Raw genomic sequence first — 27266 nt, 5'->3', positions numbered from 1 at the left:
TTTTCTGTATCTATTTAACAATTTTGAGATCTCGGATTCCTTTATCTGACCAATCACAATTTAAGATATCGGGTTTTTTTATCGGTGAAGACTTACTAAATTGTCCGCTATCCACTTTGGTGGTAAAGACACCCACCTTCTCAACTCTTAGCACCCTCGGTGATAAAAACGTTAGTTTTGACTATGTTGCCTCTTTAGTGGGGATTTTGGTTCTTTTGTATACTAGAGTATTCGTATTCAAGTCCTTCTTAGTTTGGATTTAGACGGTACAACTTCAACGCGTGCGACACACAAGTCTACGACAAGAATCTGTTCGTGCAGCTTGCTTAAGACTGTCGAGTACCACACGAAATTGAAACATGTTTGAAACATGTTTGAAACATGTTGAAACATGGGGCGCTTTTCATTCGATGAAAATTCCGGTTTGAATTTCCGGAGATTTCCAGTGACCAATCACGGAACAGCTTTTTCCAGAATTTCCGGAAAAGAGGACAACCTTGCAAGGTAAACCGAATGTGCGCATGCTACAAAGGTCGCATAGACAAAGTTGAACTGCCTAAATCGCCTCTTTAATTAATAACCAGGTCAATACGTTATCAAGCCAACAGTTGTAATAAAACCTTATTCTCAAGAACGAAAATTTTTGAAATCTTTTTTCTCATGAGCCCAAAAGCTAAACTAGTTAAACTGTAACAAGAGTAATGATTATATGCCGGAAGCTGTTTATAGTCATAATATATTAGTTAAACGAGTAAACAGTTTCCCATAAACGGCATTCTATCAATTCGCGCTGTGGACCTGAAGTTTCCTTTTTCGTCAGAGATGACCAAAAGCTCGCCATTATGTGTCGCAAACTGCTCACGCTTCAGGCTTTCCACGAGATGCTGAGGAATTTTCCAGTCAGGATAGATGAATTCGAAATCCTCCGGTTCAAACGAAATTTTGCCACAACGGATTCGCGTTTTAAGCATCAAGGCCTCATTGACGTCCAGCTGTAGTCCTCCATAGTTTGGAGTTGCTGGTAACTGGAGCTGTGGCGGCTTGACGAGTTGTCTTTCAGGCAAGCCACCCGGCTGAGTATCATGATAACGTTCCTGTCGTGAAGGACCTGCAAACTGTTCTCGTGGCTTGGATTGGCTTGCTTCAGACGCAACATTGGCTGGTGTTGGGAATTCTCCCTGATACCTCTCTCTTCCTTTTGTGTCTTCCATTGCTGAGGTCTGAAGCATTAGCTGCATCATGACATCGGGTTCCACGTTCAGCTTTCCGTCTTCCAACCACACAGTAAGTCCCTTTCCCTTTTCTTTGAGGATGCCCTCAATAGTGTGTGCAAAGATATCTTCTTCCCTTGATGGAAGGTGGGAGGGGCCACAAATCGCAAAGATAAGCTTGTCAACTGAAAAGTATGAAAGTTACATCAGTTCTTTTAAGAGTTTTCTATCATTAACGAAGTGAACAATTTCGACTTTTACAATATTGGTGCCATATGTCTGGGTTACTGAACGAATGTTTAATTAGTTAAGCTTCTTACTTCTTTTGACGTCCGTTTTATTTTCTACATGTAGGAACTACTGTAGCTACACTCAATCAACAGACTGGTTGTTACCTCGAGCCTGGATCATAATTATTGGGTTTTTTAAATCCAAGATGGTGGTCATTCGGTCGGCCCATTTCTATTTGAACGCCCAACGCTACCCTAGGTCAAGACCGGGCTACCAGCTGACGGTTATTAAACTTCAGATAACAAAGATAGGGAAATGGCCTACATTAATGCATTTTATTTAACTGAGTGTTAAGTACTCAATTAAGCTAAAAACAAGTGGTACTTCCACGCAGTTCACCTGAAGTTATTACTTTCCATTTTCGTCACTTCACTATGATAGCTAAAGACGGTGAACTTTAACCAGTTGTACCTACATTTATTTAATGACATAAACCTCTATTATAGACGTCAAACACACAAGTTACATTCTTACCAACGTTATCTGCTGCAGTTCTTATAAGTTCCTCCAACGCAAATGTACGTTCGGGTGAATAGTCGTAAGCATTTCGTAATGTTACTTCATCCACCACCAGCACACAGAACCTGACAGGGTTTCTCTTCAAATAAGACTCGATATCAACCGGTGAGAAGTTTTCGACTGGCGGGTTTCTTGACAAGTTAAGTCTAGGACGAATGTGCTCGATGACGTTCCTCACGGCCTGCATTGATGCTGCTGATACATCGCAGCCAAGAACTACCAAATCTAGATCAGAACGGAAAGCAAGCACTGACGTCAATTCACAGTGTTCCTAAATATAGAACCACTGACAAAGATGACCACGATGACAACAACTATAACAAAAGCAACGACAAAAACAACAACAACAACAACAAATGTAAGGCAAAGATGAAGAGATTGCACAAGCACGGTAAGTTTGATCTAACTTAAAGGAGCTACGTCACGGTTTGCGCATCTTGAAACGTTCGTCGTTTACAATCCGTATTAATCTTCTCCATCCTTAACCATCCCTGCTCCTTTATGGTTTGTTAGTATCTCTTTGGTGTTTTTCTATATTACCCAACTACTATTTTCAGGTTTCCTTCAATTTAAAGATCATTTTGTACGAGGCCAAAATAACTCAAAATAACGAGACGAGCTCCTTTAGCATGGCTCAACGATGTTGGAACGCATTTCATAACGGTCTGGGAGCCGCGTACACTTGTATACCGCACTACCGCCTCCCTTTCGTTGCGATGTTAGTCTGTTGTCGGTTACCTGTCCGGCATTTTGTCAGGTTGCCCCCACAGTTTGTTGGTATCCTGCTAAAACTCTCCTGGGTAGAGTTGCGAGAGGCAACTTTAAGTGTCTTCTCTACTGAAGGGTTCTTTCCTTCGGAATGATCCGCACCAAGATCAGTGATCCAAGCGAGATCACTGTCGGTGACGGTGCATCAAAAGAACCAATAAATCATTGCCAAAGCGAATTTATCGGTTCCAGTGATGCTCCATGATTCGAATAATCTTGAATTATTCATTTGATCCTAAAATGGACCACCACAACAAAGCACTTTAAAAAGACAAGATAACGAGAAGGACTGGGCTCCAACGCGTTAACCTGAATGTATTACCACACCTCGGGGAGACAAATGCACAACTAAGGCAAAGATTTTCGAGCTCCCAAACTCGACAGAAGTCACACTAAAGTCACACTAATGACACATAATTCCTCAAGCAATCCATCTAACCTCAAGATCAACTGAACTACTAGATAGGAAATCATTTTAATCGGTGAAAGGTGTTGTCTTAAGCAAACACACATGCTTTATGATAAACAAATAAGGCTTTTAGTTTCTAAAGACACTACGCTCTTCGATATTCTGCCTTGAACCAACCTATAATCCTGCAAGAAACTAAACGGAGGTTGTAAGAAAAGAAAGTGTTCAATTTTTATTAATAACTATGAACACTGTTGAAAACGTTCTTTTCAGTACTTTTAACTTGAGATCAGTGAAGGTTAATAAACTCGTTAACATGGTCAACACAACTGCACTATTCTACATGTTATCTTTTGCCCAAATCTAATAATACTCTCGTACATGCCACCCCATCTAACGCACGACAACTGTCTATTGCCCTCACCTTCTGGCTCGCGTTCTTCTTTGGTTATGAGAGGAACTGTCGCTTTGGCTTGGGCTCCTTCTGCAGTGCGATGAATGATAGCCCTTTCTATGATAACGCCGCTAGAAACACCGTCTAAAGAAAGGCCATTCAATTTTTCCTCTCGAGCAACATCCACTTGACTTAAGGGATGTTCCGGTTTGTTTTCCCGCGATGCCCGTTCATCATTTGCAATCACAACTTCGTGTGCAGCTACAGGATCTGGCGGAAGGTCCATTTTGCGCGGTTGATATTCAAACTTCTGTCCTTTCTTGTTTGGATCAAAGTAATGCAGCAGTGCTTCCTCGTGAATCGCTTTGTGCTTTTTGTTCCAAGAAAAGACGAAGCTTTTCCTTCCATCAATAAACTCCTCACTAAACTGAGACCGAGCAATTTTTCTCCAAGCCCAGCGCGAGATGACAGACTGTTCTTTCTCGGTTTCGTTCTTGTAGTTGTCATCTCCTCCGATAACAACGATCACATTCTCCCCTGCATAGAAACAACAATGTTAGAAACAGAAATATTTCCGTTGTCGTGAAGGAAGTGGAGTCAGTAGGAAGTCATTTAAATGTTGTTTTGGTCTCAGGCGTACTCGAACAGATAAAAGACGAATGTACTTTGCCACGAACGAATCGCCTGCTAGTCAAAATTTCAGCTGTCTCGTACATATACCTTAGATCTACACAAGTCACTGTGAGCCGACAAATGGGCTGAAATGTTTACAGATAGCAGAGACATGGTCGAAAATTTAACTGACAACTGAAATTCCAGCATTCCCATAGAGATCGTCTATTATACACGTACCAAGCCACGGCAAACAAAAAAATATCAAATTAAAAGACAAACAATGTTAATTTTTAAAATTAAAAGCTCAGTAATATCACGATCCCCCTCACACGTGCAGCCGTTAGACTGACTTTATCGAAAACTTCATGTCTGCAAAACGTCTTTGTAATGTAAATGTAAAATTCAAGATAATTTGCGGCGATGCAGATGGAGATAGCTCATCTGTACCCGCTGAGAGGTTTAGCGGTATAACGGCATCAATCTGAGAGAATTCAAGCCTTTAGAAGTATATCTCGTATATGGAAAAAGATTCACGTGTTTGCAACTGGATTAAGAGGAAATTTTCCGAACGGGGGAGAGTCCCTGCTCAGGTCCTTGCCCTCATAAATTTCCCTCCCCCTAAGGAAACTCATTGATATTGCTTTTTTCTCTTTTACAATTCCCTCTGTCGGCGTGAGAGGAAGGAGTGGAGAGGAAACAATGTGGACATAATCCCCTTTGTGCCTAACTGGGGCGTATGGAAAACATGGAATCTGGAATCCGTGAGCAGTACCTATTTTTTAAAAGGGCCCTGTGTATCATCCATTTCCACTTGAGGGAAAGGCAGAAAAGGGACGAGGAGTACTGATGTCTTTCAAACTTATATGATACCAAGTTGTATCATTCACGCCAATATGAAATTCAATATGAAATTTGCCTCGGACAAACATTAAGCGACAATAAGAAAATAAATATAACATATGCCTTGTTAGAGCAATTATTGTCATTCCTGATTCCAGATTTTCCATACGTCCCAAGAAATGTGGACCAAATGTGTACACTTGGATTTTTTTTCAAGGAAATTGATTTTAAAAAATTACGTTTTGCTTATTATATGCTGCAAGATATAAATACTTCCTCTGTAATGTTTATAACTCAAGGAAAGCGACATTTCCATGCTTCCGGTTTATAAAACTCTTACCAGTTGCCTGCAGTAAAGCTCTGTACACTTCCGTGTAGCCACCTCCAGTGTTTTCGTTGATTGAGAGGCGAGATTCGTTCGCATGAACAGCTAGAATGGCAAAATCAATCTGTAGTTCTGGAATAGTTTGTGTGCTTAACTTGGGTATTTCTGATAACGGGAAGTAGTGCTTCTCAACGGAGAATTCAAAGCCAAGTTTCGCTTTCGAAGCCATCAACAGATCTTCGATGGAGTCAAGCTTGTAAACACAGTCACAGTTAAACAGATGAAACTTGCGTGCCGTTGTCATCTTTTCTTGTTTACACGTAGAATTTGCTTGAAATTATTGCTCCCTTTTAAATTTTCGAAGAAAAGAACTTGAATTTGTCCACCTTGCCTTTCGAGTGCTGGACCTAAAAGGACATGCCACTACAACGTCACCGCCGTTCCGAGAAAACTGTGGCTATTGAAATTGGTCAAACAACGTGAAATATAAGCACTTTTTCTGTACTTATATTTGGCATAATCCTGTATAGCGACAAAAATCGCAAATAAGCCACGTTTTACGAACCATACCGCTTGCTTTAGTATTTTGAAACATAAAATAACGATCAGTGTTGTGAACTCGGAGTTGTGAAATTCTCGGAAAAGCGGAACTTGCTGTCTATGCATGCATGATGGGTAAATATAGAAATTGCGTGACGGCTGGTAACGCTTAGTGGAATAGGAGGCTTCAGCAAGGACGTTCTGGAGTCAGGGACGGTAATCAAAAGTCAAATAATCCCTTCTATGGTGCATACGGATTAGGTCATTTCATCAACAAAGTCAAGAAATACATGCTAAAACGAGAGATTTTTAACTCACTTTTATGTTAAGGGGATGCAAAGGCATCAAATAACAAAAACACATCAATTTCCGGTGTTACTTGAACTCGATTTAACCACTTAACAGCGCAGAAACATTTTAATAACACAATAAACAGGAAGAAATTATGGATGGACAAAAAATGAAGAAGATTAAAACGGTTTCCAACATGGCAGAAATATGGGCTTTTAAGGTTGCACAATACCTTATCGGAGGGCAGGTATATTTTTCAGGTTGCAGGTTAACTGTCCGAGTGAGTCTACTTAACACTTCGGTTAGCCTGAATAGCACTCCAGTTAGCCTAAATTAGCTTAGGTTGCTTGCCTACTGGGGTTTATTCGACTTCAACTCAAAAAAACGAGTCGTTTCAACCTGCAACCTGCAAAATATACCTGCCGCTTCTCGGGTGCCCTTCAGAAAAAAATTTCTACCTGCGTTGTTTTTTGAAGAAACTACCACAAACTATATATCAATAGAACGATTATGAACTGTAGAATTCGGAAAAAAATAGCCACTGTATTGACCGTGCCTTTGTTCCGAGGAAAGAAGCCAAGAAACGCAAAACGACCGATTGTCATTCTACCGAATTAATCGGGTATCAAACGCAAGCAGTAATACATTTAACTACTGAATAGTTTTAAGAGTCCCTGTCCATAAAAATGGAAAATAAATCGGCAGGGCTCGAAAATTCGATTTCGCTCATATTTTTATGGTAGATAGGCTAGGGCATGACAAAAACTACTGGATAGTTTTTTTGGCAAAATATCCTTTTATTTCAAAGAAATATGCAAATTACCAAATACCGTTAAAATCGTCATTTGACGCACCATTTTATTAAACAAGTTTGAGAGCCTCGCATGCAAAACCACATCAGTCTTCCGTCTTCAAAACACTCAAATATGTTTGTGCATATTAGATATTAGATATTTTTGTGCAATGTTTAAATGTGTACTGGGTTGATTTTAGGGAATGTTGCGTTGTCTTTTTGGGTGCACAATAATTAAATTTCGAAGACATGTATTTCATTCACTTGAAAGTACTTCGTGAATATAATTAATTTTCACCATGTGCGAAACCTTCAAATGGACCAAGCTTCTGGTGGTTAAATTGCAGAAGGATGGTCTACAGATTCCTGTAAAAATTTCTTTGGGCAAATGATTGTGAGCGACGCGAGAGCTTTTCAAAGTACGTCAAAAATGCAAATATTTGACCATCCGTCGTCAAATTTCAATTTACGGGTTAGACGTATATTTTAGCATGCGCCACGTGACTTGACCTATGTTAAGCTGAAATAGACACAGAGCTGATAATTTCGAAATGTTCTAACCTTATTTGCTGTAAAAGGCAGGTCCAAAGCCGATTTGACGTGTTTCTAGTCGATCTGTCACCATTCGTCGCACATAAAGCATATGTTCGCTTTTGTTTACACAAGGTTAACGTCCGATGTACGTCGCCTACTGTCAACCTAATATTGGTCGAATACTATGAATCCGTGACCATCTTTCTGCGCATATGAACATCACTGCATCAAAGTCTAAAACGGCTGAGACATTTGTAGATAGTTGCTCGCTTTGTGCTGCGCCAAAATATTGCGTTTGATCGATTGCTGACCATTGCTGATAAGCGTGTCGGCGCAGCCCAATCTTACAGCCGTTATTGTTCGTCACGCAGTGCTGTCACGGCATATGCTGCACATTTTGATCTATTTTGTATAGAGTACTCTCAGCATAAGTGAAACAATTTAATCATTGTTCTTCTGTTTTTTCATATATATAATAATATATGTGTATATTTATATAATCATATTCTATAGTGTACGTGGCCTCGGTCCATATCACGTTTGTTGTACGTTCTGATGTTTCAGACAACAGCTGATAAAGCTAGTACCTGTACTCACTAGAATTTTAAGAAAATCGCCATAAAAAAGTTATAGATTAATGAAGCAAGAACTAGCTGAAATAAAAATAGGAAATCACAACGAGTCTAATTCGTGAGAAAAACAGACTAAATTTAATTAGTAATTACGTGAGTAAATAGCCCTGGCCATGCCACTTTGTTTGGCGTATCAGTTGTTTGCTTACTGGCGAGGCATTGGTATGTAACAGAAAATAGAGGACTGTTGTCAAAACAGTCCAAAATTATCGTCAGTAAAATATTGTAAATAAAACACCTATTGACCGGTTATCTCCGCGGCCATCATTTGGTCATTCCGATAAGGGTTTCATTATTGTCTTTACCCCTATTAAGCGGCCACCCAAAATTTAAGAACTTTGTTTTGGAAAGGGCGATGGCAGATAAGAGTCTGAAATTGAAGGTGCATGACGAGTGATAATTCAAACACACGTCTATCATGATTGTATTGAATTGACTCCATGTTCACCAAGAAATTTATAGCCCGATAGTGAAAAATTAAATATTCAAGGTACACCAACCTCTATTTAAGCGGCTATCCCCATTAAGCGGTCGCCACCCATTTCCCCCGGGGTAGCCCACTGTATTACATGTAAACCAAAAATAATTGCATAGCGCGAAAAGACCTAGGTATGAGTTTAGCGTTACAATATTACGCAGGGGCATGTAGGTACCGGTGGTCCAGTAAAAGATAACAACAGGGGCAATGGTAAATTATTCATTCTTTTCATTTCTTAATTTAATCTCTTCCTGCTCAACACGATTGCGTGCTCCCAGTGATTCCAAGCCTTACGGAGCCTTACGCATCAGGATAGAAATTGTCCCACCCCTACCCCCTAAAATGGGATGACAGAATTGCGTGACGAACAAGGAACCGCTGCAAGCAAGGATTCAAACCATGATGATCAAACGTAATATTTTGGTGTAGTGCAAAGCAAGCAACTATCTACAAATGACTTAGCCGTTTTTGACTTAGATGCAGTGGTGATCATATGTGTCGAACGAGGGTCACAGATTCATGGAATTCGACCGTTAAATAAGTTGACAGTTGGCGATGTACATCGGACATTATGTAAACAAAAGCAAACTTCTCCTTTATGTGCGACGAATGGTGATAGAAACACGTCAAATCGGCTTTGGACCTGCCTTTTACAGCAAATGAGGTTAGAACATTTCGAAATTATCAGCTCTGTGTCTATTTCAACTTAACATAGGTCAAGTCATGTGGCGCATGCTAAAATATACGTCTAACCCGTAAATTGAAATTTGACGACGGATGGTCAAATATTTGCATTTTTGACGTACTTTGAAAAGCTCTCGCGTCGCTCACAATCATTTGCCCAAAGAAATTTTTACAGGAATCTGTAGACCATCCTTCTGCAATTTAACCACCAGAAGCTTGGTCCATTTGAAGGTTTCGCACATGGTGAAAATTAATTATATTCACGAAGTACTTTCAAGTGAATGAAATACATGTCTTCGAAATTTAATTATTGTGCACCCAAAAAGACAACGCAACATTCCCTAAAATCAACCCAGTACACATTTAAACATTGCACAAACATATTTGAGTGTTTTGAAGACGGAAGACTGATGTGGTTTTGCATGCGAGGCTCTCAAACTTGTTTAATAAAATGGTGCGTCAAATGACGATTTTAACGGTATTTGGTAATTTGCATATTTCTTTGAAATAAAAGGATATTTTGCCAAAAAAACTATCCAGTAGTTTTTGTCATGCCCTAGCCTATCTACCATAAAAATATGAGCGAAATCGAAGTTTCGACCCTTGCCACGAAATTAAGAATTTGTCTGATTTTTACGGGCAGGCACTCTTAATCAGCTAGCGTCAATCTCTCACATAGTGTCGGGGTTTTCCAGTATTCTTATTGGTTATCTTTTTATAGACCCACAAAGTTATAGTATGGAATAATTTGCCGACCCCGTTGCGTTCGTGCCTTTCACAAGAGAAATATCCAGGATATAACGTGACAATTCCCCCACACTCTTTTGTTCCTCGATGCTTAGGGAATGTTCTGGTCAAATTTCATGAAAATCTACCAATTCTACGTGCCCTATTAATTCAGATGGTATTATTGCGAGTTATCGCCGTTTGAAGAGTTGTAAACATGTCATCCCTTTACTCGGATGTATGTTAACAGAATATGTGGCTAGTCAATGAAATGATGGAACCCCTAGCGCTCACAGAGAGCGTAATGATTTTCGCGGAAATTCCAAGGCATGATAGTATAACAGTCACGTTCTCCTTGTCGAAATTCAACGTGCGTTTATAGAGCCGCCTTCACCGCTCATGAGAAATGGGGAAAACCGAGAGAAATAAGCGTGGCAAAAGTACGGGTTCGAGTATGCACGATCCCTTGTCGCTATCGGTCAAAGTTTTCTTCTTGTTTTAGAGAAACTCCCCCTTAGTCTTCTTCTTAGGTACCGGCTTCGATTTTTTCGCTGCCCAAGGACTTTTCTCTTCCTTGCTTCATGACCTCAATAAGGAGTGATAGGTAGCATGGAAGAGCGAATTAATTCGAGAACACAACTGCAAAACAAGAAAATGCTAATGAGGCCCTTGTAATAAGAGCTATCGGAGGAAGCCGTTTCGCGCAAATGACACCTAACTGTTTTATTAACTTTTATTTAAAAAAACCTTTTTTTTTCTAAATAACTCGCGCGCGTTTTAAGATTTTACTTTCATTTTTTGGGAATGTTAGATTTTCTAGCGACCTTTTTGTTTTGCTTAAAAAGAAAAAACCACACTCTCAAGGTATTGTGTAACCTGAACCTAAAAACTGTTAGGCTGAACAGTTTCAAAATGAAACTCGTTTATGCCCCCTTCTCTCGAGTCGTTTCAGTAATTGTGACTACGAGAATGAATTAAGCCAACATTCGAGCTATGTATGCCGAAGCACTTAAAACAGAGACGGCAACCTGATGGGATAATAATTTATGACACTTAAAATTGATAATAATTAATTACATCATAATGTTAATAATCATTCGTCATACCAACAATTTGAAAGCAAGTTAACTTATATCTAGCAAAGATGAGGGCCACTAAAAAGGCAGCATAATAAAAGAGGGACACAAGGCTATCGGTGAAACAATGGGTGGAGGTGGGTTGATTACTTGACCGATTTCAAGTTTGAGTCTTATAGACTAAGAGGCCCGGGTGGGGATTCCCAGAAAAGTTGGGTGGTGGTGTGTGGCCCGCTTCAAAACCCTTACCCTATTTATGACCAAAATCTGCGATTTTTGCTACCCTATTTATGACCTGGCTAAAAACTCGATACCCTATTTATGACTGTTGCGGCTGGCACAGTTGATCTAAACTGATTAGTTATCAAGGGCTTTTGTTGACGGTCTTATTGATAATGATGAAAAAGTAGCTACTTCCAAGAAACATACCCAATTCAAGACTTAAGTGCTAAAACCATACCCTATTTAAGACCAAAATGGCCAAATCGATCCCCTTTTTATGACCAAAACGGCTGAAAAACCCTACCCTTTGAGGCCGCACATACCTATATAGCCCATGTCATATACCCAAGCGCGAAGCGCGCGGGCTAAAAATCGAGGGAAAAAAACGAGAATCCATAACTTACAGTACGAACCGAGAAAACGAGGTTAGTCAGATATTTATTTTATCTCTACTGTGTCTGACGGTTTCGGGAACGATCTCCAATCACGCAGAACGGTTTCAAACTTCTGACGCACCTCGAAATCAAAACGAGTCAATTTGAAATCGTTGTTAAGCGACTCTTAAGTCGTTAGCAGGTTTTTGTACACAGTTTCTGAAGTAAAAGAAAGTTTTAAACTTTCACTAACTAAAAAAAGTGAGGAACACTTAGCGATAAATCGCGAAACATTTTGTGAACAAAAACAGCTTTAAATTTTAGCGGGGCGCTAAACTGACCAATCACAGCGCGCGTACTAACTGCGAAATATAATAATTGTTAAATGTAACGTAACGCGTAATGTTACAATACAAAAAATTTATTACCAACCTGAAAATCAAACGATCACTGAGTCATAATCATTCGATGTGTTTCCTAAACAAACAGTGTCGCCTTGATGGAGAGAAATACCAAAAATAATGTTTTTCAGAGAATGGGCGTCGAGAGTAAAATAAAATGTTTAGATTGGAGAAAGGCTATGAGGTGTTTGTTCCGTTGTTTTTACGTGTCTTAAGGTGGCTCAAAACAGTTTCCTGCTCTTTCCAAGACTTACATTTTGATGATCCATTATAATCACTCTTTATCTGTTCATGCTAAAATCGTGGTATCAAAACAAAGTGCCCAATCATTGGTGTAGTTCGGCGCCATGTACATATTTTGTCAAACTTTGCCCAAAGTTGCACCTCATCCTGTTTATGAAAATTCGATAATAAAACGGGTTTCACCGTGCCGTTTTTAAAGTGTAAGTACTGAAAGCTAATCTTAAGATTATTTTTTGCACTTCATTCTGTTGCTTTGGTAAACTATCGAGTCACGAAAATGATAACAGCATGTTCACCAATGATTTGGCAGTTTTTTGATACCATGATTTTGGAACAATTGATAAAGAGTGGTTACAATAACTCATCAAAGTCTAAGTCTTGGAAAGTTCTGGAAACTGTTATGAGCCGCCTTAAATGCTCGTTTTTGGTATTTCTCAACTTCAAGGCAACGCTGAAAACTGGAGTAAGAATTCTGAGCAGAAATGTATCTTTCAAATCTTTACTCGGCTCCCCGTGGGATATTAGTTAATAAGTGAAAGTTTTTTACTTAACACATACAGTCAGTTACGCATTTTAGGTTAACATGTTTCCTCCAATAACACTTCTACGTACTCCACTATATAAACATACATACAACCCACAATTCCTCATTTTGCTTTGGCGTAAGTCGACTGACGCTCTTAACGTCATCAGCTTCATAAATTCGCAGTCACTCATTAGTATTCAGTCGAATTATACTACTGCTTTTATGAAATCTGTATTTAAGAAAATCAGTATAGCGCGACTTTCTTGGAAAACGTATCTTTAACAACTAAAGAAAATCCGCTTTGAAGTTCACTTCAGTTGTCTGTCTGTCTGTCTGTCCGTCTGTCTGTCTGTGGTCTGTCCGCTGTCTGTACTTGAACCGTCTGTCACTCATTTTCAACAATCTTGCGCAATTTTTACGATGCAGTATTTACGTTTTACATTCCACGTTTGGTAAGAAAAGTACGGATTCCATTAATGTTCCAAATTTTCACTATGAATAGCAGATTTCTTTCTCGTTTGAAATGATGCAAAGTTCCCGACTTGGTGTCGCACAATATTCTTCTTTCAAATTCTCAAAGCTGAAGTGAGGTATTTACCACTTTCCATACCTAAAGTGTATATCTTTTTCTTGGAAAGATACCAGTCCATAATGGACACGAGTTTTTAACATGAAAGTTTAGTAGGCAGCGATCTGTATTCCTTCGTATCTTGACCTCGAGATTTCAATCAACTTTGGATCAACGGACCATCGAAGTGTACCATCAATGCCTTGCACGATTGTTACTCCAGTCACAGGCGTGTGGTGATACTGTTGAAACAGACTTTGATTAATGAGATACAGGACCGTAAATGTGTGTTACCATTATTAAAGATCTTCTAACTGATAAGGTATTTTTCCATAAGGAAGTAAATTCCTCAGCAACTAGAGACAGGCAGGAGGATCTCTTGGCTGAGTCGTTGTTGCGGTTTCCGGTGTTCGCAGCTTCTTACTTTGTGATTTATCTGAGTAGGTGGAAAACGATTCAGCTGTTGCGCCTGGGGTATCGCTGTTCTTTTCTTTTGAGATTTTACTGTTGCAGTGGTTTACATATTAAAATGTTTGTCTTTTCAAGCTAAATTAAGTTCTCTGCTGGAAAAAATAGTTATTTTATCCTTTTTTCCAATTTTAACTCTGCAACGTAGACTTTCATCCTTGAAAGAAATGATGAGATCGGCACCAGATGTCAATTTATGTTCTTCTTTTAAATTCTCAACGATGTACTGAGGTATTTGCCAATTTCCAAATCTAAATTGTACATCGCATTCTTCGAAAGATATCTGTCCGTTGCCAAGACAAGTTTTCAACAGGAGGTTTTCGTTTTTATCCATCTGTATTTCCTTCTTTCTCGAAAATTCTTTCAATTTACTATCAACGGACCATTTCAGTTTGCCATTATTGTCTAACACGATTCTTACTCCAGCTTCCGGGATATGTTGGTATTCTTGAAACAGACTTTCACTGATGAATTCCGGAACTGTAAAATTGGGGTCCCACATTTGAAGATCTTCTAACTCCCAAGACACTTTTCGATAACGAAATATAGTCCTCAACAAAACAGGCTCCCCATTTTTACTTATGGCAGGGGGATGCATTTGTTGATTTGCCGCTGCAGCTTGTGGCGTAGGCTGCGGTTTGTTTCGTGTATGTCCTGCATACGAAGAGTCTCAGTTGAACAAACGTTTGACGAGAGAGGCTATAGACAATCTAGTTTCATTTATTCGAACGCAACTGGAGTGGATAATACTAAACGTTTTCTTTTTTGCCCAGGGAGAGAGTAACCGCCACTTGGAATGGTCTACTTCTATTCGTCCTCGTCAACCTACAACTCTTTGCTAAATAGTTATAATAGTTGATAAATAGGCCAGTTGCTATAACTCTGCTCCGAGGCTTCGTGGGGGGACAGATCAAAGATATCATAGCGAGGGATGAATAAATAATTTATTGTGCTTTATTTCCCTAAGCGAAGTTGGCTTACCAGATGATGAGCTTTGCAAATGGTAAAAGTCATAGTGTCTGTGGACAAATATGATGCATTTTTACCTTTAGAAGAACTTGAAGTATTGAACCCCTCAAGTCTGGCGCCTGCCCTGTTGCCCATTTCATTGCTTATTTCAACGCGAGAGACCAGTCAACTTAGTTGCTCTGCAGGATCTTCTTCCACGTCTTCTATCTCGAGTTCAGTAGAGCTCGCTGACTGCGGTGTTTGTGATGATGGTCCTTGTCGTGGTTGATATTCAAACTTCGAGGGTCACAGATTCATGGAATTCGACCGTTAAATAAGTTGACAGTTGGCGATGTACATCGGACATTATGTAAACAAAAGCAAACTTCTCCTTTATGTGCGACGAATGGTGATAGAAACACGTCAAATCGGCTTTGGACCTGCCTTTTACAGCAAATGAGGTTAGAACATTTCGAAATTATCAGCTCTGTGTCTATTTCAACTTAACATAGGTCAAGTCATGTGGCGCATGCTAAAATATACGTCTAACCCGTAAATTGAAATTTGACGACGGATGGTCAAATATTTGCATTTTTGACGTACTTTGAAAAGCTCTCGCGTCGCTCACAATCATTTGCCCAAAGAAATTTTTACAGGAATCTGTAGACCATCCTTCTGCAATTTAACCACCAGAAGCTTGGTCCATTTGAAGGTTTCGCACATGGTGAAAATTAATTATATTCACGAAGTACTTTCAAGTGAATGAAATACATGTCTTCGAAATTTAATTATTGTGCACCCAAAAAGACAACGCAACATTCCCTAAAATCAACCCAGTACACATTTAAACATTGCACAAACATATTTGAGTGTTTTGAAGACGGAAGACTGATGTGGTTTTGCATGCGAGGCTCTCAAACTTGTTTAATAAAATGGTGCGTCAAATGACGATTTTAACGGTATTTGGTAATTTGCATATTTCTTTGAAATAAAAGGATATTTTGCCAAAAAAACTATCCAGTAGTTTTTGTCATGCCCTAGCCTATCTACCATAAAAATATGAGCGAAATCGAAGTTTCGACCCTTGCCACGAAATTAAGAATTTGTCTGATTTTTACGGGCAGGCACTCTTAATCAGCTAGCGTCAATCTCTCACATAGTGTCGGGGTTTTCCAGTATTCTTATTGGTTATCTTTTTATAGACCCACAAAGTTATAGTATGGAATAATTTGCCGACCCCGTTGCGTTCGTGCCTTTCACAAGAGAAATATCCAGGATATAACGTGACAATTCCCCCACACTCTTTTGTTCCTCGATGCTTAGGGAATGTTCTGGTCAAATTTCATGAAAATCTACCAATTCTACGTGCCCTATTAATTCAGATGGTATTATTGCGAGTTATCGCCGTTTGAAGAGTTGTAAACATGTCATCCCTTTACTCGGATGTATGTTAACAGAATATGTGGCTAGTCAATGAAATGATGGAACCCCTAGCGCTCACAGAGAGCGTAATGATTTTCGCGGAAATTCCAAGGCATGATAGTATAACAGTCACGTTCTCCTTGTCGAAATTCAACGTGCGTTTATAGAGCCGCCTTCACCGCTCATGAGAAATGGGGAAAACCGAGAGAAATAAGCGTGGCAAAAGTACGGGTTCGAGTATGCACGATCCCTTGTCGCTATCGGTCAAAGTTTTCTTCTTGTTTTAGAGAAACTCCCCCTTAGTCTTCTTCTTAGGTACCGGCTTCGATTTTTTCGCTGCCCAAGGACTTTTCTCTTCCTTGCTTCATGACCTCAATAAGGAGTGATAGGTAGCATGGAAGAGCGAATTAATTCGAGAACACAACTGCAAAACAAGAAAATGCTAATGAGGCCCTTGTAATAAGAGCTATCGGAGGAAGCCGTTTCGCGCAAATGACACCTAACTGTTTTATTAACTTTTATTTAAAAAAACCTTTTTTTTTCTAAATAACTCGCGCGCGTTTTAAGATTTTACTTTCATTTTTTGGGAATGTTAGATTTTCTAGCGACCTTTTTGTTTTGCTTAAAAAGAAAAAACCACACTCTCAAGGTATTGTGTAACCTGAACCTAAAAACTGTTAGGCTGAACAGTTTCAAAATGAAACTCGTTTATGCCCCCTTCTCTCGAGTCGTTTCAGTAATTGTGACTACGAGAATGAATTAAGCCAACATTCGAGCTATGTATGCCGAAGCACTTAAAACAGAGACGGCAACCTGATGGGATAATAATTTATGACACTTAAAATTGATAATAATTAATTACATCATAATGTTAATAATCATTCGTCATACCAACAATTTGAAAGCAAGTTAACTTATATCTAGCAAAGATGAGGGCCACTAAAAAGGCAGCATAATAAAAGAGGGACACAAGGCTATCGGTGAAACAATGGGTGGAGGTGGGTTGATTACTTGACCGATTTCAAGTTTGAGTCTTATAGACTAAGAGGCCCGGGTGGGGATTCCCAGAAAAGTTGGGTGGTGGTGTGTGGCCCGCTTCAAAACCCTTACCCTATTTATGACCAAAATCTGCGATTTTTGCTACCCTATTTATGACCTGGCTAAAAACTCGATACCCTATTTATGACTGTTGCGGCTGGCACAGTTGATCTAAACTGATTAGTTATCAAGGGCTTTTGTTGACGGTCTTATTGATAATGATGAAAAAGTAGCTACTTCCAAGAAACATACCCAATTCAAGACTTAAGTGCTAAAACCATACCCTATTTAAGACCAAAATGGCCAAATCGATCCCCTTTTTATGACCAAAACGGCTGAAAAACCCTACCCTTTGAGGCCGCACATACCTATATAGCCCATGTCATATACCCAAGCGCGAAGCGCGCGGGCTAAAAATCGAGGGAAAAAAACGAGAATCCATAACTTACAGTACGAACCGAGAAAACGAGGTTAGTCAGATATTTATTTTATCTCTACTGTGTCTGACGGTTTCGGGAACGATCTCCAATCACGCAGAACGGTTTCAAACTTCTGACGCACCTCGAAATCAAAACGAGTCAATTTGAAATCGTTGTTAAGCGACTCTTAAGTCGTTAGCAGGTTTTTGTACACAGTTTCTGAAGTAAAAGAAAGTTTTAAACTTTCACTAACTAAAAAAAGTGAGGAACACTTAGCGATAAATCGCGAAACATTTTGTGAACAAAAACAGCTTTAAATTTTAGCGGGGCGCTAAACTGACCAATCACAGCGCGCGTACTAACTGCGAAATATAATAATTGTTAAATGTAACGTAACGCGTAATGTTACAATACAAAAAATTTATTACCAACCTGAAAATCAAACGATCACTGAGTCATAATCATTCGATGTGTTTCCTAAACAAACAGTGTCGCCTTGATGGAGAGAAATACCAAAAATAATGTTTTTCAGAGAATGGGCGTCGAGAGTAAAATAAAATGTTTAGATTGGAGAAAGGCTATGAGGTGTTTGTTCCGTTGTTTTTACGTGTCTTAAGGTGGCTCAAAACAGTTTCCTGCTCTTTCCAAGACTTACATTTTGATGATCCATTATAATCACTCTTTATCTGTTCATGCTAAAATCGTGGTATCAAAACAAAGTGCCCAATCATTGGTGTAGTTCGGCGCCATGTACATATTTTGTCAAACTTTGCCCAAAGTTGCACCTCATCCTGTTTATGAAAATTCGATAATAAAACGGGTTTCACCGTGCCGTTTTTAAAGTGTAAGTACTGAAAGCTAATCTTAAGATTATTTTTTGCACTTCATTCTGTTGCTTTGGTAAACTATCGAGTCACGAAAATGATAACAGCATGTTCACCAATGATTTGGCAGTTTTTTGATACCATGATTTTGGAACAATTGATAAAGAGTGGTTACAATAACTCATCAAAGTCTAAGTCTTGGAAAGTTCTGGAAACTGTTATGAGCCGCCTTAAATGCTCGTTTTTGGTATTTCTCAACTTCAAGGCAACGCTGAAAACTGGAGTAAGAATTCTGAGCAGAAATGTATCTTTCAAATCTTTACTCGGCTCCCCGTGGGATATTAGTTAATAAGTGAAAGTTTTTTACTTAACACATACAGTCAGTTACGCATTTTAGGTTAACATGTTTCCTCCAATAACACTTCTACGTACTCCACTATATAAACATACATACAACCCACAATTCCTCATTTTGCTTTGGCGTAAGTCGACTGACGCTCTTAACGTCATCAGCTTCATAAATTCGCAGTCACTCATTAGTATTCAGTCGAATTATACTACTGCTTTTATGAAATCTGTATTTAAGAAAATCAGTATAGCGCGACTTTCTTGGAAAACGTATCTTTAACAACTAAAGAAAATCCGCTTTGAAGTTCACTTCAGTTGTCTGTCTGTCTGTCTGTCCGTCTGTCTGTCTGTGGTCTGTCCGCTGTCTGTACTTGAACCGTCTGTCACTCATTTTCAACAATCTTGCGCAATTTTTACGATGCAGTATTTACGTTTTACATTCCACGTTTGGTAAGAAAAGTACGGATTCCATTAATGTTCCAAATTTTCACTATGAATAGCAGATTTCTTTCTCGTTTGAAATGATGCAAAGTTCCCGACTTGGTGTCGCACAATATTCTTCTTTCAAATTCTCAAAGCTGAAGTGAGGTATTTACCACTTTCCATACCTAAAGTGTATATCTTTTTCTTGGAAAGATACCAGTCCATAATGGACACGAGTTTTTAACATGAAAGTTTAGTAGGCAGCGATCTGTATTCCTTCGTATCTTGACCTCGAGATTTCAATCAACTTTGGATCAACGGACCATCGAAGTGTACCATCAATGCCTTGCACGATTGTTACTCCAGTCACAGGCGTGTGGTGATACTGTTGAAACAGACTTTGATTAATGAGATACAGGACCGTAAATGTGTGTTACCATTATTAAAGATCTTCTAACTGATAAGGTATTTTTCCATAAGGAAGTAAATTCCTCAGCAACTAGAGACAGGCAGGAGGATCTCTTGGCTGAGTCGTTGTTGCGGTTTCCGGTGTTCGCAGCTTCTTACTTTGTGATTTATCTGAGTAGGTGGAAAACGATTCAGCTGTTGCGCCTGGGGTATCGCTGTTCTTTTCTTTTGAGATTTTACTGTTGCAGTGGTTTACATATTAAAATGTTTGTCTTTTCAAGCTAAATTAAGTTCTCTGCTGGAAAAAATAGTTATTTTATCCTTTTTTCCAATTTTAACTCTGCAACGTAGACTTTCATCCTTGAAAGAAATGATGAGATCGGCACCAGATGTCAATTTATGTTCTTCTTTTAAATTCTCAACGATGTACTGAGGTATTTGCCAATTTCCAAATCTAAATTGTACATCGCATTCTTCGAAAGATATCTGTCCGTTGCCAAGACAAGTTTTCAACAGGAGGTTTTCGTTTTTATCCATCTGTATTTCCTTCTTTCTCGAAAATTCTTTCAATTTACTATCAACGGACCATTTCAGTTTGCCATTATTGTCTAACACGATTCTTACTCCAGCTTCCGGGATATGTTGGTATTCTTGAAACAGACTTTCACTGATGAATTCCGGAACTGTAAAATTGGGGTCCCACATTTGAAGATCTTCTAACTCCCAAGACACTTTTCGATAACGAAATATAGTCCTCAACAAAACAGGCTCCCCATTTTTACTTATGGCAGGGGGATGCATTTGTTGATTTGCCGCTGCAGCTTGTGGCGTAGGCTGCGGTTTGTTTCGTGTATGTCCTGCATACGAAGAGTCTCAGTTGAACAAACGTTTGACGAGAGAGGCTATAGACAATCTAGTTTCATTTATTCGAACGCAACTGGAGTGGATAATACTAAACGTTTTCTTTTTTGCCCAGGGAGAGAGTAACCGCCACTTGGAATGGTCTACTTCTATTCGTCCTCGTCAACCTACAACTCTTTGCTAAATAGTTATAATAGTTGATAAATAGGCCAGTTGCTATAACTCTGCTCCGAGGCTTCGTGGGGGGACAGATCAAAGATATCATAGCGAGGGATGAATAAATAATTTATTGTGCTTTATTTCCCTAAGCGAAGTTGGCTTACCAGATGATGAGCTTTGCAAATGGTAAAAGTCATAGTGTCTGTGGACAAATATGATGCATTTTTACCTTTAGAAGAACTTGAAGTATTGAACCCCTCAAGTCTGGCGCCTGCCCTGTTGCCCATTTCATTGCTTATTTCAACGCGAGAGACCAGTCAACTTAGTTGCTCTGCAGGATCTTCTTCCACGTCTTCTATCTCGAGTTCAGTAGAGCTCGCTGACTGCGGTGTTTGTGATGATGGTCCTTGTCGTGGTTGATATTCAAACTTCTGTCCTTTCTTGCTTGGATCAAAGTAATGTAGCAGGGCTTCTTCGTGAATCACTCTGTGACCTTTGTTCCAAGAAAAGACGAAGCTTTTTCTTCCATCCATGAACTCCTCGCTGAACTGTGAATATGCAATTTTTCTCCAGGCCCAGCGCGAGATGACAGATTGTTCTTCCTCGGTTTCGTTCTTGTAGTTGTCATCTCCTCCAATAACAATGATCACATTCTCTCTTTAATTAAATAAAAGATAAAATATTTAAAAGCCCATTTCAGCAGAAAGAATATGAATAAAACAACTTTTCCCTATACGTTAAACCTCTACAAAGCTCTTAATAACCAAGCACCTGACTATATAAAGGACTTTTTACACACATAAAGACTAACACAACTTATCGCCTGTGCTCCCAAGACCATAACCTCCTCGCTGTTCCCAGAACCAAACACATGACATTTGGTGATCACGCCTTTGCATACTCTGGGCCTTTCCGCTGGAGCAAACTTCCTCGCGAAATACTAAGTCCAACCCTGACTGTTTTTAAATCAGAGTTAAAAACTTACTTTTTCAAAATCAGGGTATAGCATGCCATAGTCTTAATATCACATTGTAAAGCGCTTTCGAATATTTTATAATTTTAGCGCTATACAAATCTAATCTTATTATTATTCACCAGTAAATAAAAGAGACCGTCCTTAAATTCGCTCTATTGTACTGCGTGTCATTTTCAGCTCCGAAAAAAAGTGAAATTTCAATTTTTAGCACGCATTCTATCTAGTAAAAAAAGGTAAAGTCTGCATGCAAGTGGCCCATCAGGCCGGAGCTTATCCCGGTTTCTGTAGCATGAAGCGACTAAGAGTATTTCTACTCCCCCCTGGATGGGATGCTAGTCCATCGCAGGGTTACCCCCAGCATTAAGTTCGCCGGTACCCATTTATACACCTGGGTGGAGAGACTCATTGTGAGAGTTAAGTGTTTTGCCCAAGAACACAACACAATGTCCCCGGCCAGGGCTCGAACTCGGACCGCTTGATCCGGAGACGAGCGCACTAACCATGAGGCCACCGCGGTCTAAAAAGTTCAGAAGAGAGAAAATCTAACATAAAATATTGCATTATGGTCCCTTGGTCTATAAACTCCAGCCCCCATCCCCGTCCCCCAAAAAAGAAAAGTTCACACAGTATTTTACAGTAAAATTTGTTTGGCGTCGACGGTGAACAATTAAAATATTTATGCAAGTTTGAATTTAAAACAATCACTGCATTCTTGGAAATGTGGCAGATGTTTGCTGCCAGATCAGTTGTGTATATCTGTTTTTGTACGACTAAACCAAGTCAAAATAGCCCGAAACGAGACACTTATTGTATCAAAAGCATGAATATGTTGTTCTTGTCAGAAAATCGGATCAATCTAGGTTTCGTATGATTAAAAAAATACGCAGTAAATCACTTCCTGTACGCCGAAGCACGGTGAACAGTTCATATTTTGTTTGTAGTCACCCTTATAATTATAAACAGTATGATATTATTAAAGCGTAAGACCTTCAATACCCTCAAATATAGTTTACTTACAAATTTTGCTTCCATTAGCTACAATGCTATGCAAACCCTGGTACCTAGACCATCCAGTTTTAGTAGTATTATCGTTCTAATGTCTAACATTTACCTGTCGCTCGCAGTAAAGCTCTGTAAACCTTGGCGTATCCATGTTCCAAGTTATCATTGTTGATGAGTAGAACAGATTCGTGCGCAAGGACAACAAACATTGCAAAATCCATCTTCATTTCAGGAATGGTTTTCGTACTGAACTCAGACATTTCAGATAGAGTAAAGCTGTGCTTATCTACCGAGAATTGGAAGCCAAGTCTCGCTTTTGTTGTCATCAACAAATCCTCCACGATACTTAGCTGGTAAACATTATCGCAGTTAAAAAGATGAAACTTTCGCGGCTGTGCCATCGTTTCGTTTAGTCAAAGTACAATGTTTTTATATCCTTCTTGGCAGCCTTGTTTTGCTTGACCAGTCGAAGCAGTTTCTTTCACGAATTTCAAAACGGAAGTCTTTTTGTTCCCGGAAAAAAGCTTCGTAAACAAGCTTAAACATCTGCGCATTGTCTGCAATAATTCCGAGAAAGCCAATCAAGCATTGAAACATCACGCAGCCATCCTAGCTGGATCCCAGTCTCTCTCCCCTTTGCCTCCCTAAGGGTCTCTCCCTCTTCAACGATAAGGGAGGCAAAGGAGAGAGAGCCTGAAATCAATGTTGCGAAATCTAGCCTGTGTAAGCAGGCGGCTCCCGATCCGGGAACGATATGAAAACGTCTCGGGTAGTTAGTTCGCATTAAGTGTTTCATTTTCACTTGACATCGCGGCAGCCATATATCGGTGTCCCAAAACAATGAAATGGCGGCCATGTTAGTGTTCCAAACCAATCCGGTGAGGGTTAAACTCTCATATATTATCTACTTTCTTTTTATTCAATAAATTTGCGGGGCTGCTGGCCACGTGAGTGACAACGTTCTATAGGAGTCCAAAGATTGCACGTGACTAAGCAGAGGAATGCAGGGAAAGAGAAAAGAGAGTTGTCTGTTTGACGAACTACAAACCTTGGTCAGCATGCTACGCCGAGAAATGGTAAAGAAAAACAACTTCCATAATTAGGAGGGCCAGATAGCTGATAATAGACCAATCGAACAAGTTCGAGGGATGAATAACTTATTTCTTTTGCTTTTTTTCTCTAAGCCTCGGAGCCATGGTAGAAGTTTTAATATATCGAAATTGGCCTGTATGGCAGAAGTTTAGCTGATAACCGACAAGTGGCTAGGATTGTTAACTGATAACCTGTTTCTCTCGAAGTGCGGTATGTTCTCTCGCATGGGCATAGCTGAAAATTATGAAATGACTGTTAGCTGACTGCACGATTTTCCTTTATTTTTACTCTCAAATTGGCCGCTTTTTGCTTGCTTTATAGACTATAACAGACCTTTCCCGCATTCCACCTCAGTGCGTTCGCATAATAGTACCAGAGCGACCTTTTCATACATTTGCTGTCTTTTTGTCCACCCTGCATAACCTGGAGTCGGCGCTATTGTTTGTTGGAACGCGGGAAAGAGCTATTACAGGGTGGGTTATCCGATTACTGAGGTGTATCTTTTCCGGGTTTCAAATAGTTTTAATTAATTTTTCATGGTTTTCACACGATCGCTACATGATCGTTGAGTTATGCAAGTCTGTTTCCGCGATAGTTGTCGCGTGGTTTCCATATGATGACATTTTTTTCATAGTTAGTAACCAGCGTTAATGTAGTACGCTCTTTAATATTCCTATCCAATTAGCACTATTTACAATGAGTCTCGCTACGTTGCAATAAATTCATACTTATCACGATAAGAAACTGTCAAGAAAATCTACATCTTTCTCCTGCGGTTAATATATGTTCTATATATTCCCTTGCATGGAGAGCTAAAGAATAAAGTACCAGATCAAGCTGCTCCGATAGCAACTATCTGTGGGAATTATGATCCTCCGCGAATTTGAGAGACATGAAGCTTTCAATTTGAGAATGAACATACATGGCTATGCTGTGAGCAAAATCCGCGTCACAGGATCTTGTGACCTTGTAGCTGGTTAGCTATTTCCAGACCCTCCTGAGATTTCCAAAACCGGGAATAATCTAAACATAACTTGAGATCTAAGGATTACCTTAGTAATAGGGCCTACATCGGGGATTAACTTCCTTACCCTAAATTATCCCTTGTTAGTAGTTGTTTCTGGCTGCCATTTCTTTGAAAGGGGAAAATCTCCCTCTTGTTCAGTCATTACACAATAAAGCTCCAGTATTTAGCTAACTGTAAAGGTTTCAAAGTAACTGAACGAGCTTTCGCTATAAATAGAAAGTACGCAGCTCTAAAACTCAACGGTTTTTAGCAAACATCGAAAGTAGCGACCCTTTGAAAGAAACATCTACCGAATGCAGCGACCGCAAATGAAACAATTAAATTGCTTCTTCTAGAAATTAACCACAGTGAGGAAAAACCGTTACGAGCTGCAAATCGATTATTTAATTCATTACAACATTTGCTTTCTTTTTAGTGTCTAAATTGTTGCTTTTTTTATACTATAGACAAAATTAGTTAAGTTTGTTATCATATTCTGAACTAGAGACAGGCGTGTTTTCCTATTTGACTGAAAAATAGTAAAATGGATCTACTGGTATATGATGCACGTCTTCGCTTATCCAAAATTAACTACAAACTAAAATTAGCGATGGGAAGACGCTACTAAGTAAATCAGAAAGTTGTTTCCACAAATTCCTTTACCGCTTCCAGCAAATATACTACTTATAACCTAAGAGATTGAAGCCATATTCTAATTTACAACTCAAAACTGGTCCAAGACCCAAAACAGAATATTTGAAATAAACACTTTTCGTACCGTAGTGCTTTAAGGGACACAGTCAGCTTGCGCACATGCGCATTAGATACCATTTCATAGCTAATTTGCTTATCACAGAGACGCTATCCATACTGGTTTTAACCAAATATGCTAAAATAATGTCATAGAATGAGCAAAAGCACACTTAAGGGTTTTTCACTAAACGATTGAAAATCAAGGAAAACACTGCGGAGACTGAAGGGGATTTCTAGATGTACTTTGATTTCAGGTTGAGGTTAACTTTTTTCAAAGTGAGAAAACTAGTGTCCAGGTCAGCGCGGTCCCAAAGCTGACTGTGTCTCTTTCACTAAGGTATTGGCTTCCGAAGAAGATTAAAGCAGATCAGAGCAAGCACTTGAACAGTTCTTGGTATTGTTTCGATGCATTGATTTACATTTTAAAGTCCTTTTTTCTTAAAAGAAGTAAGTGCTCGACTGAATGTTCCAACTTTTACTACCTGTCGTAAGTTTTCTCTTTCGTCAGAAATAATGTAGAATAGCCCAAAAGGTGTTGCCCAATATTCCTCTTTCAAAGTCTCAACGATGAACTGAGGTATTTGCCAAGTTTCATGCCTAAAGTCTACATCAGTATCTTGAAGAGATACCAGTCCTTCACGGATACGAGTTTTTAACAGGAGAGTTTCCTTGTTAGCGATCTCTATTCCTTCGTACCTTGACCTCGAGATTTCAATCAACTTTGGATCAACGAACCATCTAAGTGTGCCATCAATACCTTGTACGATTGTTACTCCCGTCACGGGCGTGTCGTGATACTGCTGAATCAGATTTTGATTGATGACATCTGGGACCGTAAATGACGGGTCCCATAGTTGAAGATCTTCTAACTGATAAGATATTTTTCCAAAACGAAGTAAACTTCTCAGCAAGACAGGCTCTCCCTCACGAGTTATAGCAGGAGGATGGTATGGTTCAGTTGTTGCTGTGGCTTGCGGAGCTGGTTTCTTCTTACTTTTTGAATTCCACTCATGTTCTGGTTTCCAGTCTGAACGACGTCTTTGAAAAAGATCACTTTGTGATTGACCTAAATAAATGAAAAATGATTCAACTGCTGAACTTGAGGAATAAAAAAAAGGAAAAATAAACCACTTTATTTAAGTGTCGAAGTGTTTAGCACTGCTGTACTAATTCCCTCTATGACGCGCGGGCAGGGAATCGTGGTAGCTGTATGCAATGTCGCGAAGATATCGCGCGCGTGTTGAATACAAATACCATGATTCCCTTCGCGCGCGTCTCATAGAGGTAATGGGGGTATTTATAATATTTTTTCCTAATTTTAGCGTCCATGGCCCAATGAACAAAGACTTGTTAATCAAAAATCCCAACTGGTGGAAGGCTGACTAATTGGCTAGTTACGAAGCGTGGACGAATTGAATTTCGAACCACTAAACACAAATCCATCCAGGGCATCACTGATCGTTTTTTGGAAACCTCTCGAAAGTTTCGTCAGTGTCTGTGGATTTGGTCGGGCGATGGTCATGGCGAAATTAGAAACTGGACCTTTGCTAAATAGTAAATGGTTGCTAAATGGGCAAGTTTCGATATATCAAGAATTATAACTGGGTGCCGAAGCTTGAGGATGTATATATAAAAGATTCAAAGTGTGGCTGAAGCCCT

General features: G+C 39.4%; 4 protein-coding genes across 4 annotated transcripts; all 4 read right to left on the bottom strand.

Moving 5' to 3' along the window:
- Positions 1-336: 336 nt before the first annotated feature.
- Positions 337-6615, bottom strand: LOC145492628 (uncharacterized). The gene is made up of 4 exons (XM_081472050.1): positions 5388-6615; positions 3623-4129; positions 1977-2246; positions 337-1396 (listed from the first exon to the last, which is right to left on the bottom strand). Exons 1-4 carry the CDS (start codon positions 5674-5676, stop codon positions 744-746), a joined length of 1719 nt encoding a protein of 572 aa, XP_081328176.1. The 5' UTR covers positions 5677-6615; the 3' UTR covers positions 337-743.
- A 6601-nt stretch (positions 6616-13216) lies between these two features.
- LOC145493368 (uncharacterized) lies at positions 13217-15168 on the bottom strand. Its single transcript, XM_081472830.1, has 2 exons — positions 14975-15168; positions 13217-14582 (listed from the first exon to the last, which is right to left on the bottom strand). Exons 1-2 carry the CDS (start codon positions 15030-15032, stop codon positions 14002-14004), a joined length of 639 nt encoding a protein of 212 aa, XP_081328956.1. The 5' UTR covers positions 15033-15168; the 3' UTR covers positions 13217-14001.
- Positions 15169-20034: 4866 nt separating this feature from the next.
- On the bottom strand, positions 20035-21079 carry LOC145493367 (uncharacterized). The gene is made up of 2 exons (XM_081472829.1): positions 21008-21079; positions 20035-20615 (listed from the first exon to the last, which is right to left on the bottom strand). The coding sequence occupies exons 1-2, from the start codon at positions 21063-21065 to the stop codon at positions 20035-20037; spliced, it is 639 nt and encodes a 212-aa protein (XP_081328955.1). The 5' UTR covers positions 21066-21079.
- A 4461-nt stretch (positions 21080-25540) lies between these two features.
- LOC145493556 (uncharacterized) lies at positions 25541-27129 on the bottom strand. Its single transcript, XM_081473054.1, has 2 exons — positions 27033-27129; positions 25541-26673 (listed from the first exon to the last, which is right to left on the bottom strand). The coding sequence occupies exons 1-2, from the start codon at positions 27127-27129 to the stop codon at positions 26030-26032; spliced, it is 741 nt and encodes a 246-aa protein (XP_081329180.1). The 3' UTR covers positions 25541-26029.
- Between the last annotated feature and the right edge of the window lie 137 nt (positions 27130-27266).

The sequence above is a fragment of the Orbicella franksi genome, chromosome 7 (genome assembly GCF_964199315.1).
Source record: "Orbicella franksi chromosome 7, jaOrbFran1.1, whole genome shotgun sequence".
In the NCBI taxonomy this organism is placed as follows: domain Eukaryota; kingdom Metazoa; phylum Cnidaria; class Anthozoa; order Scleractinia; family Merulinidae; genus Orbicella; species Orbicella franksi.
Note: the sequence above shows the minus strand (reverse complement) of the source record. Positions and strands in the feature narration are given on the sequence as shown.